A 19,297-nucleotide genomic window follows, 5' to 3' on the forward strand; every position below is an offset into this window, starting at 1 on the left:
CCAACCCCCAATATGGTACCTGCCCTTTGTGCCTCCCCCCACCGGCCTCCAAAACCTGAGCCCCCGCCATCTCCCACTTTTCCCTAGGGTACCTAATCCCCTCCCCCCTGCCCAAAAATCCCAGACTTACCTTAGTCCAGTGTCCATTGTTGTCTTCTTTGTGGGACTGTTTGCAGTATCAGCAGTGCCCACTGCTGGGTTCTGGCACTGCTGGGACTGCGAGAGCTGTTGGCCAATCAGATTGGTCATCATTCACGAGGTTGGGACTTCCTTCAATTAAGGACAGAAATCCCATGCTGATCTTGTTAAGGTAGCCCACGAGAGAATTCCACCCCCTTGTCTTTTTGTATAGGGGTCTGTCTTTTTGTGCATATCCATGGTCGAACTTTTTAATGAATGGGGAATGAGACTTTTCGTGTGAGGTCCCAATTTTTTCATGAATGTGGTGTTATTTCTTGTGTATGCCACCCCATGATATCTGTTCATTGAGCTGTTTGAATTTTCTTTGAATCAAGTCTGTTTACTGTGAATTCATAAGCTATTTCATTAGCTTTGACACAAAATATTTGGCCATGAGCTCCAAAATGTTGGACATCCCTCCAGAGGCGATATTACAAATAACCTGCTGGATGACTAGGTTAATTTGTAAAATGTGCAAAGCACTCCATGAAGCTAAGATAAATGGTATTAACTTTGCAAAATATTTGGCACAACATTCCTTAGAAAGTTAATGTTATCAATAGATGAGCAGAGCTCCTATGATGAACCTTGCTGGATGATAAAACAAAAACAGAATTACCTGGAAAAACTCAGCAGGTCTGGCAGCATCGGCGGAGAAGAAAAGAGTTGACGTTTTGAGTCCTCATGACCTTTTCTTCTCCGCCGATGCTGTCAAACCTGCTGAGTTTTTCTAGGTAATTCTGCTTTTGTTTTGGATTTCCAGCATCTGCAGTTTTTTGTTTTTATCTTGCTGGATGACAGCATGTTTGTCCCACCTGGTGTAGCTGATCTGAAATTATCTCTGTAGTTCACAAGATGAATGCATTCTGTTGGGTTTCTATATTAAAAGATACAAATAATTTGAGGTGTCAGGCATTTTACGTGACCTGCAGATAATTTGTTGTTAACATCTTATGTCAAGAATCATCGTCTATTTAGTGTTTCTGTGATGTGAATTGTTGTTTCAAGTACTTATTCTGAATTATCTCAGCATCATTGTTTACTTTCCAATATATTTCAAACATAAGCAATGGAAAGTAGATAAATGATGGAAAAAGAACCCAAGCGATTACCAAGCAACTCATTCCACTGCTAGGATTTAGGTCTAGGGAAGGTCCTGCTGATTTTGAGGAGACTCTGATGCCTGTCTCTGTGTGTTTTAGCTGCATGTGGTGATTAGAAACCATCTGTTCTTTGGTCTGCTAACCCTCAGGCTTTCACACCCTGCTAGTGTCTAGAGATTGGGCTGGTCCTAGCTCCAGGGAGCCTGAGGTGTCATAATGATATTATCTGGTTTTATTTACCATTGGGGGAATAGGGAGGAACATAATTTAAAGCTTTCTGCTGAGGATCAGACCTCAGGAGAATATGTATATATATATGTATATGTGTATATATATATATATATTATATATATATATGATTATATGTAAAATATATATAAAATCAAATAAAATCAAATCTTATATAAAATTAATTCAAGTTATGGAAATATATAAAACTCTGCCAAAACAAATTCTGCTAAAGGCCACTGATTTTTAATGAGCTTCACGAATAGTGTAAAATGTAAATCTATGGAAGTTGTTGTAAAATAGCTGCAACATACATTTGCAAATTTATAAAAAGTTGTATTACAATGCAATTTTTTTGTTATTAAGAATTTTAAAATATTAGTGATTTGGTATTTTTATTATTCATTAATAAAAGGTCAGCATTTATTGCCCATCTCTAATTACCTTTGGGAGAGATGGTGGTGAATCACTTTCTTGAACTACTGAAGTCTATATGGTGTAGGTACACCCTCAGTGCTGTTAGGCAGGGAGTTCCAGGTTATTAAGGGGCTTTTAAAACTACTTCCAATTGCAGAAGTCTGCTTTAAGTTCGACATTTTAAAGGTATACATCACTAAGCACATAATTGATTGAAATTCCTAGGTCAGCAAGAACATGCCCCAAAAGAAAGGCTGTCATCAACCTTGTGTAATGGAGCAGGCCAAGACTCCTGCACCCCCACTGCAGGCTTATATGAAAAACCAGGGCAAGCACAAATCAACTGCATTGACTCGTATTGTTGGTGTTCTATTTCTTTTGCAACTGGCACGTGCCGGTGCCACTGGTATATGGGAGTGGATCTTCAGCCCTTAAATTGGTAGTCTCACTTAGTTCCAGTACAGTATGGTTGGGCACAGAAAGTGCCTGATGCCAGTATAGGTTACCCAAAATTGATTCTGCTCCTTGACCCAACATTAACATTTCTCAAACAAAAACAGAAAATGCTGGAAAAACTCAGCAGGTCCAACAGCATCTGTGGAGAGAAAAAGAACAGAGTTAACATTTCAAGTCCGTATGACTCTTCTTCAGAGGTCTGATTAACCCTGTTTTTTCTCTCTACAGATGCTGTTAGACCTGCTGAGTTTTTCCAGTATTTTCTGTTTTTGTTTCAGATTTCCAGCATCCGCAGTATTTTGCTATTAACATTTCCCAGTTGTTATCTGAACAAAAACGAGGTTAGATAAACATACAAGGACAGCCTTTGTTTCAGGTGACACAGGAGCTCACAGTCAGTGATATTTTGCAACTGTAATCCACGTAACTGGGTCACACCAAATCTGCATTTTGTTCTTTATCACAATTTTAGTTAGTTAGAAAATCTAAAAAAGAACACAGCAGCACTGTAGAAATAGTCTTTTTTTAAGCAGGGGAAGAGGGAAATTTTATTCTTGTTCCATTTTGAATTTAAATGTAAAAGAAACTGGATTTGATTTAATCATTAAAACATGCAATTGTACAATTTAAATGAGACTCAGATCCTGCTATGCTTCACAGAAAGTACAAAATATTCTGATTTTTATTCTGGAAAATTGTCTTTTCAAAAACTAACTATAAATTGTGCACGTATTCTGGTCATTTAAAGACTGAAAATGAAATGTGCCTAATTACAGAAAATATGACAATTTGTGCAATGCAGAATGATCAAAGGAAACATTCAGTTTCTTCATTTGGGAACTGTGGTTTGTAGTTGTCCAAGGCATATGCAGGGTTGACTTTGACATTAAAGAAACAAAAGGTAAATTATTCCTGGCTGTCTGTTTATTGCAGCCTGATGTCAAACTTGGCAGGATATCTGAGTCCTCTTTGAACTTAATATACAACAGGGATACCAGCCTTCTGGAATCGCAAACATAATGCATGACTTCCTCCATCCCAGATATAGGTTGATCCTCTCTTATTTCATTGCTTCACACATTTAATGTTCATGATGTGCAGCAGTCAGAAGTTTTATAATGGTTTAAAAAAATTTGTGATATCAACACTGCTGTGTTGTGAGGGTAGAATTACATAGTGAACTATTTAGCACTTGTCCCTTTATAATGCCTTTCTGCAATCAGGATGTAATGTTAGGACTGCTACATCAGAGTTGAGTGGAGCAATTTCATCAATCCATTCCAAGGGCAGAACTTAATGCCCTGTCCCATGTTGAGTTTGGTAGTGGGGGACATTTAATCAGGTGGGAGGATGGTGGGAGGTGAGGACCCCGCCACCTTGCTGCCTCCACCCCAATTAAGCCCGTAGTGGGATGGCCCGTGGATGGCCTGAGTGACACTTAATACGGGCTGGGGGGACCTTCCCTAAAATAGCTGATGTGGAGCTCTGGCCAGCTCCCAGCCGGCGGGCAAGACTCTCATCGCCTACATTAAATACCACCCCAAATGTTTATCTCTTTAAGTGCAAGGGATAAAAGTAATCAGGAATTCATTGAAAACAAATGGATAAACCATGCTTTGTAACAATATCAATAGTGAATTGAGGTATTTAGTTTTTCTATGCAAAATTTACTTTTTATGTCAACTTGTTAAAGGTTATGGACAAGATATCCCTTTCAGTGAAACTCGTCATACCCATCAAGTTCTGACTAAAGGATGTGAGCAGAGATCTAAGCTAATTCCAGGTCATTGGCAATTGGGCTGTGAGAAGTGTATGTCACCACTGACTGCTGGCTGACAGGATTGTATATCCTGAAGTTTTTAGTGTTAATCCATCAGGAGTTTCTTGGAAATATTATCACCCTCATTCCTACAGCAAGCGTATATAGACCATATGTCACCATGAAGATGAAGCATTAGCAGCTTGTGAATCTATCCGTGGATGTTCAAGTTATAAGTGAAAGAGGATGTAGGTGTTGTTTCCTATTTCTCCCAGGAAGCAAGGCATTTGATTCATTTAACCTGAAACTGTACCAAAGATTTAGTAATGTGGCACTAGAGGGTCCTGTTCCAGATGTTGACACTCTGGCTAGAAGTTTACAAGCCAGGGAAGGCAGGTTTGCATGCGCGCTCGTGGGGAGTTAAATCCTCTGAAACTGTCATTGGGTTGGGATCCTGACATCATCCATCCCTATTCTGGATTTAATGGGGTGGGATTGAGGGTAAGAGACCCTCCTGGATCTATTAGGTAAGTAACTCGTTTATTCAAAAAACTAATTAAGAACTGCTTTAACCCTCAGTTCTGGATTTAGCAGCCAGGGTACCTGGTTTCTGACCCCCAGTCAGCAACTCACCAGAGTTACCAAGGTGAGTGCACAATGGGAAGAAATTCTCAGTGAAACTGGCAAGCTGGAAATACTTTGATCAGTGAAATTGAAGAGCTGCAGACCTGGCAAGGTGAGAGGCTGCTGCTTAAAGTGCTTCTTCTCTCACTGCTTAAAACATGGGAAGGAAGGAACATAAGAGCAGGAGTAGACCATTCAGCCCTTTGAGCCTGCTGTGCCATTGAAAAGATCATGGCTGACCTGATTGTAGTTTCAAATCCACTTTGCCATCTGTCCCCGCTAACGCTTGACTGCCTTGTCTATCAAAAATCTAATTAAATGACCCAGCCTCCACTGCTTTCTGAAGAAGAGAATTCCACATACTTACAACCCTTAGAGAAAAAAATTCTCCTCATCTCCGTCTTAAACAATAGATCTCTTATTCTTAAACTGTGTCCTCTGGTTCTAGTCTCTCCCACAAGCGGAAACATTATCCCAGTATCTAGCTTATCAAATCCCCTCAGGATCTTATATGTTTCAAAAAGATCACCCTTTATTCTTCTAAACTCCAATGGGTATTGGCCCAATATGTTCAACCTTTCTGCATAATATAAGGCCCTCATCCCAGTAATGAGTCGAGTGAACCTTTTTTGAACTGCTTCGAATGCAATTATATATTTTTTTCAAATAAGGAGACTAAAACTTTACATATTATTCCAGATGTGGTCTCACAAGGCCCAGGGCAGCTGCAGTAAAAGTTCCCTACTTTTATATTCCATTCCCCTTGCCCTAGATGCCAACATTCCATTTACCTTCCTAATCACTTGCTGTACCTGCATACTAACTTTTTGTGATTCATGTGCCAATACACTCTGATTCCTCTGTACCACTGAGCTCTGCAATCTCTATTTAAATAGTATACTGTTTCTCTATTCTTCCTCTCAAAGTGGACAAGTTCACATTTTCCCACATTATACTTCACCTGCCAATTTTTTGACTATTCATTTAAGCTGCCTATATCCCTTTGCAGCCTCTCTACCTCCTGTTGGCTACTTACTTTCCTATTTGGTGTCATTGGCACATTTAGCTATCATACATTTGGTCCCTTCATCCAAATCATTGAAGTAGATTGTCAATAGTTGAGGCCCCAGCACTGATCCCTATGGCACTCCACTTGTTACAGCCCGCCAACCCCCGAAAGACCCAGTTATCCCTGCTGTCCACTCCCTGTTAGCTAACCAACCCTTTATCCAAAGCTTGCCAGGGCTCCCGGCCTGCCCGCCAACCTTAAGATTGGACGGGCAGGTCCATTAATGACCTTAATTAGTTTTTCAATGGCCTGAATAGGCTGTTGACAGGCTGGCAGGCACACAGCTGACTTGGCTCCGCCCCCACTGTCCTGAAAATGGAAATGACACGGGGTGACATTGGGAGTTCCACCTGATGTCATCCCATGTCATTTTACGCGTTGGCGAGAGGAACCCGCCCCCACTCGCCAACCGGAAGATCCTACCCCAGGTTTTCTTTAGTCAAAAAAGAGTAAGTTTATTAGTTATTAAACCCAAGAAAAAAATAATAAAGAAGCAATGACACACACAGATTGCAGCAGTAAGAAATGTTAGAGTCCAAATAAAAGCTAAAAGAATATACAATTAAGTCTATTGCTTGTCCTTGAGGTATAGGCTGTTGAACATTGCAGCCGTTTGAAGTTAACTGGTTTCCTTTAAAATCCTGGAGTTGAATTGATGTTAGGTAACTGCAATATGCAAGAGACTATCTTAGCTTCAGAAAGGGAGAGAGATTCCTTACTGCAGTTTTTCCAGATGAATTTGATGACTCCCCTCTATTTCTGGCTAGGCAGAAAATCAATTCTTTAAAAACCTCCTGTCTGTATATTCATGGACTTAGATGCCTACAGCACAGAACGAGGCCATTCGACCCATCATGTCCATGCTGGTCAACAAAGATCCCATTTCCTAGTGCTTGGCTCATAGCCCTGGAGGCTATGGCAATGCAAGTGATCATCGCAGGAGTTGGACAGGGAGAAGTATTTGGTGTTGATGGTTCATCACTTTTACTGGATCCTGAAATCAGAGCTGTTGTGAGCAAAAGTGGTGTTATATGGGTGTTCACTGACAGTGATAGAAGGCTTCTTACAATCTTGGGTATTCGAAGAGGGAATTTGATTAACATATCTTGCAGTCATTGTTGTAGAACAAGTAATCATATTTTTGATCATTCATCTCAGAAACATTTAAAACGCATTTCAAGATACTAGAAACCAACAGTAGAAACCTCCACATGGGGTTTTGAGTGTCTATTGGGTGTATCTGGCTGATTAGTAGTGCCCATTACCTTTACTGTTGATTAAAATTCAGCACTTTGTATTCTATATGCCTTCCTTTCAAGAGTTCCTTTTTTGCCCGATGTCAATGTGCACTTGCGCGATATTTCAGTCGGTGCACGCACTCAGGAATCGGCAGTGTGCCCGCTGGCAATTAACAGGCCTATTAAGGCCATTAAAGTAACAATTAGATGCAGTTTTTCACTGCCCGACCAACCTTCCGGTTGGCGGGCAGTCGAATTGGCCAGGCAACCTTTGAATTTTTCATGGATCCTCATCCACAGGCGGGATAAGGTTTCCAATAGAAATTAAAAATAAAATAAAAATTTTAAAATCTCATTTATAACATGTCCCTGCTCATGTATTAGAATCACATGAGGGGACAAGTTTTTAACATTTTTAAATTCTTTATTAACGTTTTAAAAATTCTTCAGCTCCCTGAGGCTATCCTGTGCCTTCAGGGAGCTTTCAGTGCACGCACCCACATGTATGTGCAAACTTGCGTGCTTGCCCTTCTCCCGCCCCACCCTGGCAGCCCTCAGTGTTGCCGCACACAATTCATGCTGCCTGGCTGTTAATTGGCCAGCCAGCTTGAAATCACGGTTGGGACCTGATTGCAGGCGGCAGTTATTTTGCGACCTCTCCCGAGCCGCCTGGCCAACGAGATAAAAGTCCTGCCCCAGGTGACCGGCGGCAGACATCTTTGATCAATGTCTTTTCTCGTGTTTTTTTTTAAAAACAGGTCCTCCTTAAACAGTTCAATACGTTTTTGGTTAGCTGGTGAAGTTATGGGTAGATTTCACTCAGTTGCAAATTCCCATCATTGTGACAATACACCTATACAAAGTCTTATTATCTGCTTTTATATTACTAGCTAAATTTCTCTCATACTCTTCTTTCTTCCACTTCAATCATTTTTAGTCATTCTTTGCTGGTTCTTAAAATTTGACCAATCTTCTGACCTATCTCTAATCTTTGCAGGTTTGCCCAGTGTTTCTATCAATTTGTTACTATCCTTAACTTCCTCATTCAGCCATGGATGATGCACCCTTCTCAAAGAGTCTTTCTTTCTCACTGGGATAAACCTTTGCTGAGAGTTATTAAATATCTCCCTAAATGTCTGCCATTGCATATCTACTGTCCTTCCTTTTAACCTAGTTTCCCAATCCACTTTGGCTAGATCAGCTTTTCACAGAATCATAGTGCAGAAGAGGCCCTTTGGCCCATCGAGTCTGCACCGACACGTGAGAAACACCTGACCTACCTACCTAATCCCATTTACCAGCACTTGGCCCATAGCCTTGAATGTTATGACGTGCCAGGTACTTTTTAAAGGATGTGCGGCAACCCGCCTCCACCACCCTCCCAGGCAGTGCATTCCAGACCGTCACCACCCTCTGGTGAAAACCGTTTTTCCTCACATCCCCCCTAAACCTCCTGCCCCTCACCTTGAACTTGTACCCCCTTGTGACTGACCCTTCAACTAAGCTCCCTATCCACCCTGTCCATGCCTGACATAATCTTGTATTTCCTTATAATTACCTTTATTAAGGTTTAAAACTCTAGTCTTAGAGTCACACTTCTCCCCTTCAAACTGAGCATGAAATTCAATCATGTTATGATTGCTGTCGCCTAGAGGCTCCTTTCCTATGAGGTTATTAGTTAACCGTGTCACATTACTCTTTACCAGGTCCAGAATAGCCTGCTCCCAGGTTGGGACTGGAACGTAATGCTCTAAGAGAATGTCCCAAAAACTCATGTTCCAGACTACATATGCCAATCTGATTTGTCTAATCTACATGTAGATTAAAGTCTCCCATGATTGTTGCGGCACCTTTCTTACATGTGAACAGATGAACATATGAGCACAAAACGGGAGTAGGTCATTCCGCCCTTCGAGCCTGCACTGCCATTTAATAAGGTCATGGCTGCTCTGATAGTGACCTGGAATCTGCAGCCCACCTACCTCTAATAAACTATCACCCCCTTGCTTACCAAGAATATATAAACATACCAACAAGGAGCAGGAGTAGTCCACTCAGCCAATTCAGTCATTTATTTCTTCCCGTATACTGCCTTACCGTGTAACTACTGTTAGGAGGCCGAAAAACTACTCCCACAAATGACTTCTTGCCTTTACTGTTTCTTATCTCTACTCAAACTGATTTTACCTCTTGCTCTTTCGAGCCAAGGTCATCTCTCCCTACTGTTCTATCGACATCCTTAATTAACAAAGCTACCCAACCACCTTTTACTAGCTCCCTGTCTTTTCAAAATATCAAATACCCTTCAATATTTAGATCCCAGCCGTGGTCACCCTGCAACCATGCCTCTGTAATAGCTATCAGGTCATACTTATTTATTTCTACATGTACTAACAACTCATCCATTTTATTAGGAATGTTGCATTCAGATACAGAGCCTTTGACTCTGTCTTTTTAATATTATTGCACACGCCAGCCTTGTCTGCTGGTGCACTCTTAAGTGATTATCAACATCTTGGAAGACTCTCCACCTGTCTTCACTCACCTTCAGTTGCATTCCCTTGCTGCCAGCCTTCGCCACGGCATGGAAGCAGCTTATGCCGCTCCACCATGGATCTCTAATGAGGGCAAGAGCAGAAGCAGCACAACCAGCAACAGCACCAGCGCCACAGCAGCACCAATGGTCTTCGCCTCAGCCACATGCCCCGTCTACAGGGCAGGGGGGGTCAACACTGAGATCTAGCCGGAAGGAGGTGCTACCCTCAGCACAGGGTCTACAGGTTGAGGGTCAGCTCTCCTGACTTGTCCGAGCACCAGAGGCAGTACCTTAGGAGGCTCAGGCGCTCATGACAGGTCCCCGCTGACAGCCCCAGCCTCTGGAACGAGACCCCTTTACCAGTGGAGCAGGTGGGTACATGTTGCCAGAGTCCAATAAAGAAGAGGGGTGTGAGGATTCGTAATTGCTTGTGAGGTGAGGAGGGAAAGACAACATTTGTGGAGGGTGATTGTGAGGCATGGTTGCAAGAGGGCAATAGATAATTTCATCAAGCAATCCTGTTTTTCCACAGACCATGTACAATTTACACTATGATGAATTCTACCCAATGTATTTAACCCCATAAAGAGAAGATTCTGCAAAAAGCCTCCCCTTTCTTTCAAATTTAATTGAGTGAAACTTTAAATTACCTGTCTGACTCTACTTTATATTTGACCAGTTGTTTATCTTGGCATGACAGATCCATGATGTTAATGATGCATGATCAGCAACAATTGTGTTTCACAAAACATTTAACCTCTCTTTCAAAACTTAATCTTATAATCTTAAGTTACTCAATCTACATCAATTCTGTGGATTCATTCAGAGGAAGATCACTATAAATATCAACTGAATGGCTCTATTTGGTGCAACCCACATATTTTACTATTTTTATAGTTCTCAACAAAGGATGACCCACACTGCTTCCCTGACACCATACACTATAAAAGTTATCAATTACTCGCTCCTTAATTCACCTTTAAACCTCAGTCCTTGCCTTTAGTCCTCTGCCTCTGTGATAATGGCCCAGGTTTTATAGTTTGTAGTGAAAGAATGGTATATGCCCTTCACCTTGAGAAAAGCTGACAAAATCATTTTCGCAGACTTATTTTTAAAGACTCTTCCATGGGATATGAGCGTTGCTGGCAAGCCCTGCATTTGTTGTTGTTTCCTATGCCCTTCAGAAGGTGGTGGTGAGCTGCCTTCTTGAACTGCTGCAGTCCATCTGGTGCACCCTTAGTGTTGCAGGCAGGGGGGTTGTAGGTTTTTGACACAGTGACAGTGAAGGAACGGTGATATAGTTCCAGGTCAAGATGACATATGGCTTGGAGGGGAGCTTGCAGGTGGTGATGTGTCCATGAGTGGAATTTTATGCCAGCGGGATTTTACAGACCTGCCAAAGTCAATGGACTTTTGAATGGCTTGCCACATTTTATAGCCCCGCCTCTGCTGTGACAGGGCTGTAAAATTTCGCTCCATGCGACTGCTACCCTTGTTCTTCTAGATGGTAGAGGTCATAGGTGTGAAAGATGCTGTCAAGGGAGGCTTGGCAAGTTTCCGCAATGCATCTTGTATATAGTACACACTGCTGCCACTGTATGCCTGTGGTAAAGGGATCGAATGCTTAAGGTGGTGGACTGGATGCCAGTCAAGTGGGCTACTTTGTGCTGGATGGTGTCAAGCTTCTTGAGTGTTGTTGGAGCTGCACACATCCAGGCAAGTGGAGAGAATGCCGTTGTACTGTTGACTTGTGTCTTATAGACGGTGGACAGCCTTTCGGGAGTCAGTTGGTGAGTTATGCATCACAGAATTCCCAGCCTTTTACCTGCTCTTGTAGCCGTGGTATGTGATGATCAAGAGTAGACTCATGGGGCAGACATTGGCCGTATTAGATTGGTCTTGTTTTTTGTGGAGAGGCCATAACAGGGTAATTTTCCGCATTATTGGATAGATGCCAGTGTTGTAGCTGTACTGAAACAGCTTGGCAAGAGGCATGGCTGGTTCTGGAGCACAAGCCTTCAGTACTACTGCTGGGATTTTGTCAGGGCCTATAGTGTTTGCTGTATCCTGTGCTTTCAGTCATTGCTTGATATCATGTGGATGAATTGGGTGAAGATTGGCATCTGTGAGTCTGGGGACCTCAGAAGGAGGCTGAAATGGATCATCCACTCAGCACAGCATCTCTGGCTGAAGATGGTCGCAAATGTTTCAGCCTTGTCTTTTGCAATGGCATGCTGGGCTCCAACATCATTGAAGATCGGGATGTTTGTGTAGAGCTCTCTGCTGGCTCATTGTTCAACTGTCCATCACCATTCATGGCTAGATTTAGCAGGACTGCCAAGATTTGATCTAATCCATTGATTGTGGGATCACTTAGCTCTGTCTATCGCATGCTGTTTCTGCTGTTCCTGCTGTTTAGCATGAATGTAGTCCTATGTTGTAGATTGACCAGGTTGACACCTAATTTTTAGATATACTGGGTGCTGCTCCTGGCATGCTGTCCTGCACTCTTCATTGAACCAGGGTCGATCCCCTGGCTTTACAGTAATGATAGAGTACAAGATATGCTGAGCCATGAGTTTACAGGTTATGGTTGAATATAATTGCGCTGTTGCTGATGATGGTCCACAGTGATTCATGGATGCCCAGTTTTGAGCTGCTGGATCTGTTCCAAAGATATTCTATCCAGTTTGGTGGTAGTTTCACACAACATGATGGACTGTATCCTCAGTGTGAAGACTAGATTTCATCGCCACAAGGACTCTGTGGTTCCCCTCCAGTACTGTATTCGATAGATGCATTTGTGACAGGTAGATTGATGAGGACCAGCTCAAGCAGGTTTTTCCATCTTGTTGGTTCCCTCACCACATACTTCAGTCCCAGTCTGCCAGCTATGTCCTTCAGGACTCAGCCAGCTCGATCAGTAGTGGTGCTACCAAGTCATTTTTGGTGATGGACATTGAAGTCCCTCACAAAGTATATTCTGTGCCCTTGCTATCCTCAGTGTTACTTCCAAATGGTGTTCAACATGGAGGAATATTGATTCATGACTGAAGAAGGACAGTAGGTGATAATCAGCAGGAGGTTTCGTTGCCCATGTTTGACCTGGTACTGTGAGGCTTCATGGGATCTGGAGTCAATGTTAAGGACACTTAAGGCCTCTCCCTCCTAACTGTATACCACTGTGGTGGGTCTGTCCTTCCAGTGGGACAGGACATTCACAGGAATGGTAATGGAGGAGTCTGGGACACTGGCTGTACGGTATGATTCAATGAGTATGACTATATCAGGCTATTTGACTAGTCTGTGGGACATCTCTCCCAATTTTGGCACAAGTCCCCAGGTGTTAGTGAAGAGTACTTTACCAAGTCTGCTGAGCAGGGTCGATGCTGGGTGGTCCATCCAGTTTCATTCCTTTTTGAATTTTCAATAGCAATTTGGCACAATTAGGTGGCTTGCTAGGCCATTTCAGAAGGCAGTTGAGAGTCAATCACATTGCTGTGGGTCTGGAGTCACATGCAGGCCAGACTGGGTAAGATTAGTAGATTTCTTTCTCCAAAAGACATTCGCAAGCTTGATAGGTTTTTATGACAATCCAGTAGTTTCATGGTCACCACTACTGAGACTAGCTTTTAATTCCAATTTTATTAATTAATTGAATTTAGATTCCACCACCTGCCATGAAGGAATTTGAACTCATGTCTCTAGAGCATTAGTCATTACTGGTTTATTAGACCAGTAACATTCCACTATGACACTGTCCCTTTTCTCTGGAGCACAAACTTCCTTTTTTTTTCTGATGTCCATTTGAATTTTACATCTTCTACAGGGGATTTGTGGATATCTAGCAACAGGGCAGCCAGCAGACAAACTGAAGAGCCAGTCAGATTGAGAATTTTCACAGATGAGAAAGCAAGAAGTAATAAGCAAAACACATAAGTTACATTTAAATAATTGTACAGGAAGCTAAATAAAGATTGGGACACACATGTTGAATTAAGAGAGAAGCATAAACAGCAAAACACAAACATTTTCAAAATATATTTTTAAAACATCTGCAATCTTTTAATTTTCTTTGAAGGGAATGTGACTCCACATTTGTAAAAAAAAAATTCAGACATGAGAGGTTTTTCAGCAGTACTGTTAACCATTAAAAATCAGTTACTCTTGATTGAACAAGGATTAACTTTTTCAGCAAGAATAATGGGTAATTAGTTGAAGTACATGGCAAATCACTGATTTCTATGTTGATTCCATCTCTGAAAACTACAGCAGTACACCCTGTGGAGGAGCAGGGCATCTCTTACAGAAACTTGTGAATTTCCACATTTAACTGCTCATGTGCGGATGCCAGACTTTGCTGTTAGTTTTACCCAATAATGGTGAGTGCTGTCAGTTTCGCTGTTATTGCTACCACACATTCCAGCCAATGCTTAACTTTATGGCTGCATGATAACTATTCAGTCTAATTTTTGTCAAAATCTTCAACCCATTAGACTCCATGTTAAATACCACTACTGTCTTTCTCATCTTGCTTTGTAGCATGAGTCAAGGAGTACACTTAGGGCAGAGAATTATCAGCTGCAGTCTTAAACTGGCTATTTTAACTGCAGGAAACAGGCTGGTTTCACATTACAAAGGAACCTGGGATAGCCCACTGCCAAGTAATGTTTTTTTAACTCAATTAATAACAGGAATGTTCTTAGGTGAGATGGAGACATCAGTATGAACGTTGTCTCCATTTGATGCAAATGAAGCAAAAGAGGAATATAAAATATGGGCTATGGTTCTGTTTTAGCTGGTATATTGTTTATTAATGAGTTAAGCTTTAAAATTATGGTCTAGATTGATCACAACACAAGAACGTACAAAAGTCTTGAGAAATAGTATATTGATTTGGCTTCCTCCACCCTCACACCCGAATATCACAATATTAGTTTAAATAATATTGGTGAGAAAAAGAAAATCTACAGTACAATCTAACTGTTCAGAAAGCATGTCGCCAATGCTTCAGTTTTACTCTCAAGGTTAATTAGATTATTCAACTTTCATCTTATTTTAGTTATATAATCTCAATATTAAAGCTTTATATCCTGAATCCATAATTTCACATATTACAAATGACATGTTTCATTTTAGGGTTAAACCTAAATCAAAATAAAAATGACAAAAATACTTTTACACTTATAAATTGGTTTTCAATGTAACTAAACAATTAGATGCACTGAAAGCTTGCCATATAATTTTTAAAATAGTATTGAAGAATTGTATTGTGCTGTATCAAAAATTTGTGACATAGTAGCAAAAACCATTGGGACTCCAAAGATTCTTTGTTGCAGGTTCATGCCAGTTTTAAAAAGAACAGGTTTATAGTTTCAGCTGCAAAGGGCACACAGAGAAAGTTGTCCACCCCCACCGACACATGGTGAATTCTTGATCTCAGCTGTGTCTTCAGAGGGAAATCCTCAGCAGAAACCAAAACCCTCCCCATGAGGAACAAATGAAGATGAAAGCAGTGTCCTAGAGCTAGCAAGGTCTGCCTGTAGCTTGATAACTGTAGTATGGGGTACGGGGAATCCCAGAAAGGGGAAACCAAGAAAATAATATTTTTGAATACAGAACAGGCTCCTATCTCTATTGCTCCAGGCAAAAAGAAACAATAAACATGCTAGACAAAGTAGATAGGCTACAATCTGAAGAAGAACAGCATGCACAGTACATTGTTAGTTGAATACTGTGCTAAATTAATGCATCAGCATCTGGATTACTTAAGATTGTTGAGACTTATTCTTTTCTCTATCTTAGGTTTTCAGTACCTTACTAAGGAGCTAATGAGATTGGCAAAAGGACGTGTGATTTTGGCTCTGGAAGGTGGGCACAATCTTACTGCCATCTGTGAAGCATCAGAAGCCTGCTTTTACGCCCTGCTAGGAAATGAGGTACAATTTTCAAGCAAGTCAATGTTCTGTTAGAAACTTTCAAACTTGCTGGTCTATTTTTCCTGTTGTGATCACATTTTCGAAACAGTTGTTCAAGCATTAACAGAGTCGCATTTGTAAAGTGATGAAATTCATCATTAATCTAATTATTTTCTTTGACCAGTTTCCCACTGACTAAAATGTGGAAGAACTTCAACACAGGATCTCAACAGCCCTAATTTACAATTGTTTTGGCTTTTTAAGATTCAGGCAATTTAAATGGTTTCTGGTTGTAAAAAAAAACACCCAAGGACCCCTGTGCAGATATTCTGTGCGTTCTCACAAGTACTTATTCATGTGCTGGGAATTTAAGTTCATAAACATTTGATACATTTTTCTTCCAAAATATATGACTTTGTATGTTGTTTTTTTTGGCCCCAGTTTCTGAAATAAGCAACACACTAGTCCATAAGCTTTGATTATCCACAGAATAATAGAAACAAATTGTGTGATTAGCAGTAATTTGAAGTCTTTTTGTAAGTGGGTCAGATGTGTAGGTGTGGGCTAATTGCAACCGGAAAGCCTGTGGTACTCTTTCCTTCCAAATAACTGTCAGCAAAATACTTCGATAGAAGCAGTGTTATTCTCCAGAAAGGCAAGAGGCCATTATGTGATAGTTTGCCTAGGTTATATTTAATAAATAACATAATTATCTCAACCTTTAAAGAATTTCTCATAGAGACATTTGCCTAATTTTATTGAGAATGATAGTGGTTGCCTGGCTAAATCATGCAATTAATCCTCATTCCTATCAATGAGTGCAAGCATCTCTGACCTGCTGAATAAAAGGAAAACAAATCAATCACTTAGAGGTGACCACAGCATATAAAAAGGTTCAGTTTGTACATGGAATTATTAATTATGTATTCTTTGGAAGTTATTTTCAAGGAATAATATGGAGCCAATCTATTTAGCAGTTTGTTTTTCTGCTTCAGGAGGATATGTGCCACCTCAGTTGTTCTTAGCATTTCATTTTGTGGCCATGGCAATTATTTCTGTTTGTTTGGAGAGCCCTAATCTCTCTTTAAACTTGGTATGGGGGCCGGTATAAAAGCTTCATGCAAAACTGTTTTCAAATCATTTTCTTGAAGCAAATAATCAGATTGTCACACTTTGCTTATGCCATAGAAAACAAGGCACAAGCAATATAAGTGCATTCAAGTTATGTTTTTATAAAAATAATAATCAGTCTGTTTTAAATAAGAAAAAAAATGTTATCCTTTCTGAAGCAGCAAGGTAAAAAAATATTAAGAACAGTTGGGATTTTTTGGAGTTATTTCTGATCTGCTGCCATAAGTTTGCAGAAAGTCTGTTAGAAATCCTGTATTCACAGTAAGCGAGAACTCCATTTTCAGAAAAGTCGATGAAGAGGGAGCAGGTCCAAGGAAATTCCCAGCTAAATTCATTTGCTCCATCTATCATTCAATGTTGTGCAGCTATTCATGTCTATTCCATATAGTTTCTCTGGTGAAAGTAGCAAAACAAGAACGGCGCTTCTAACATTCATATTATGGCTATTTTTATTTTCACTGCCAATTATTCTTTGCTCCCCTCTTCTCCTGAAGCTGTTGTCTCTTCACTGGAATCTACCCAAGTGTTTTTTTTATTCAGTCACGGGATGTGGGCTTCGCTGGCTAGACCAGCATTTATTGCCCATCCCTAGTTGCCCATGAGAAGGTGGTGGTGAGCTGCCTTCTTGAACCACTGCAGTCCTTGTGATGTGGGTACAGTCACAGGGCTGTTAGGAAGGGAGTTCCAGGATTTTGACCCAGCGACAGTGAAGGAATATTTCCAAGTCAGGATGGTGAGGGACTTGGAGGGGAGCTTCCAGGTGGTGGTATTCCCATCTATCTGCTGCACTTGTCCTTCTAGATGGTAGTGGTCGTAGGTTTGGAAGATGATATCTAAGGAGTCTTGGTGAATTCCTGGAGTGCATCTTGTAGATGGTACACACTGCTGCTACTGTGCGGCGGTGGTGGAGGGAGTGAATGTTTGTGGATGTGGTGCCAATCAAGCAGGCTGCTTTGTCCTGGATGGTGTCAAGTTTCTTGAGTATTGTGGGAGCTGCACTCATCCAGTCAAGTGGGAAGTATTCGATCACAGTCCTGACTTGTGTCTTGTAGATGGTGAACAGGCTTTGGGGAGTCAGGAGATGAGCTATTCATCGCAGAGTTCCCAGTCTCTGACCTGCTCTTGTATCCACAGTATTTATATAGCAGATCTAGTTCAGTTTCTAGTCAATGGTAACCCCCAGGATGTTGATTATGAGGCAGATAACACATTGAGGAGGCTGTCTTGTGTGCTGCTACTGAAGGGTGGTGTACTATATTTGCATATCCATCCTTTTAAGTAGTTTAGAGATTTATTCAGGATGTTTGAATTTGGTTGAAATTAGCTCTGCTCTGTTTTTCAGCAGCACCAGTGACTTTCCAGTTGAAAACTTTATACTCCTATTCTATGACGAAAGGATGGATGAGGTTATGGAAGAAACTAGATTGGAAGCTCCTAGTGTCAGGCTGCACAAAAGTCATTGGCTCTATGTATACTTGTACTCACTCACCAATGTTTAAAGAACAAGGAGGTCTTAGTTAGACTTTTTTGACTATCAGTGACTGAAGGCTGTGCTTCGCCTAGAGACAATTGGAGAAATATAACAACTGGCTGGACATGTGCAGCCAACTTCCACCAAGAGAACAAAACCATCTGTATCAGTTAATGTCACCTCTGCCTTGAATTCTTTATGGTGGAATTCTTCCAGGTAACATTTGGTGACCTCTGCCACATTAGCTGGCCAGCTGTTCACCACTGAATCAAGATTACTTGATGCTTTAATGGAGGACAGTGCAATTCATATCCTTTCAATTGGAACAAATAAACAAAGAAGGAAAGTCACCCAGTTCTATAGACTGGAAGGGTTCCCAAAGCTTAAAGGAGGAGGTGACAGAATACTCATGCAACTCAAAGCCCCATATGACACCCCTTTCAGGAAAAGTTTTATTTGATTAACATCCAGTTAGCAGTCAATATCAACCACCTTATCCTGCACTTTAATGTTAGATACCCATGGAAGTCCCCTGAAGCTTTCATGCATGTAACAATCCATCATTCCAGCCCTCGTGACTTAGGATCATTGATCTGGAGATTTACTTGACAATCAGAGCTTTTCCACCACCTTGGCTGTTGATTCCAGTAAAGCTTCCACACAATGAATATAATTAATCCAATGCCAGAATTGTCATAGAGCAAACTATAGGAACTCTCAAGCCCATTGTAGTCCCATTTGATAAATCTAGTAAATGCCCTACAGCCCAGTGAATGTCTAAATAATCAAGGCAACATTATGCTTACATATTACAATGAAGATAAACTTGCTGCTTCTTGAAGCCGAAGGGGACAATAATAGAGGGGGACAAAGGACATTCCTCCCACACCATGAAAAGGGTGCACAGGAGGAGATGATGTGGAGTAGTGCTGCATGAAAAAGGAGATACAACTGATATTCCTGTGCTTTCAATAAAAGTTGGTACATCAACACACAAGTTCACTTGCCTGGTCTTCATAGATACCTCACTGTCAAACACTTTTGCCAAATCTCCTCATAAGACAAAGCCTACATTTCCACTACCATTTTCCAAACACTGAAAAGCTGAAAGCATGGGCTGCATTTTCCAGTTGGCAAGCGGGGGTCGGGGCCCACTTGCCGACACAT

The 19,297-nt window shown here is 41.1% G+C and overlaps 1 protein-coding gene across 1 annotated transcript in view; it reads left to right on the plus strand.

The window, feature by feature from the left end:
• LOC121275947 (histone deacetylase 9-like) overlaps positions 1-19,297 on the plus strand; it is a 636,654-nt gene that overhangs the window by 564,510 nt on the left and 52,847 nt on the right. Inside the window, exon 22 of the mRNA XM_041183848.1 lies at positions 15,416-15,549. Within this exon, the coding sequence (XP_041039782.1) occupies positions 15,416-15,549 (134 nt within the window). The remainder of the gene's footprint in view (positions 1-15,415; positions 15,550-19,297) is intronic.

Source organism: Carcharodon carcharias, chromosome 3 (genome assembly GCF_017639515.1).
Source record: "Carcharodon carcharias isolate sCarCar2 chromosome 3, sCarCar2.pri, whole genome shotgun sequence".
NCBI lineage: Eukaryota > Metazoa > Chordata > Chondrichthyes > Lamniformes > Lamnidae > Carcharodon > Carcharodon carcharias.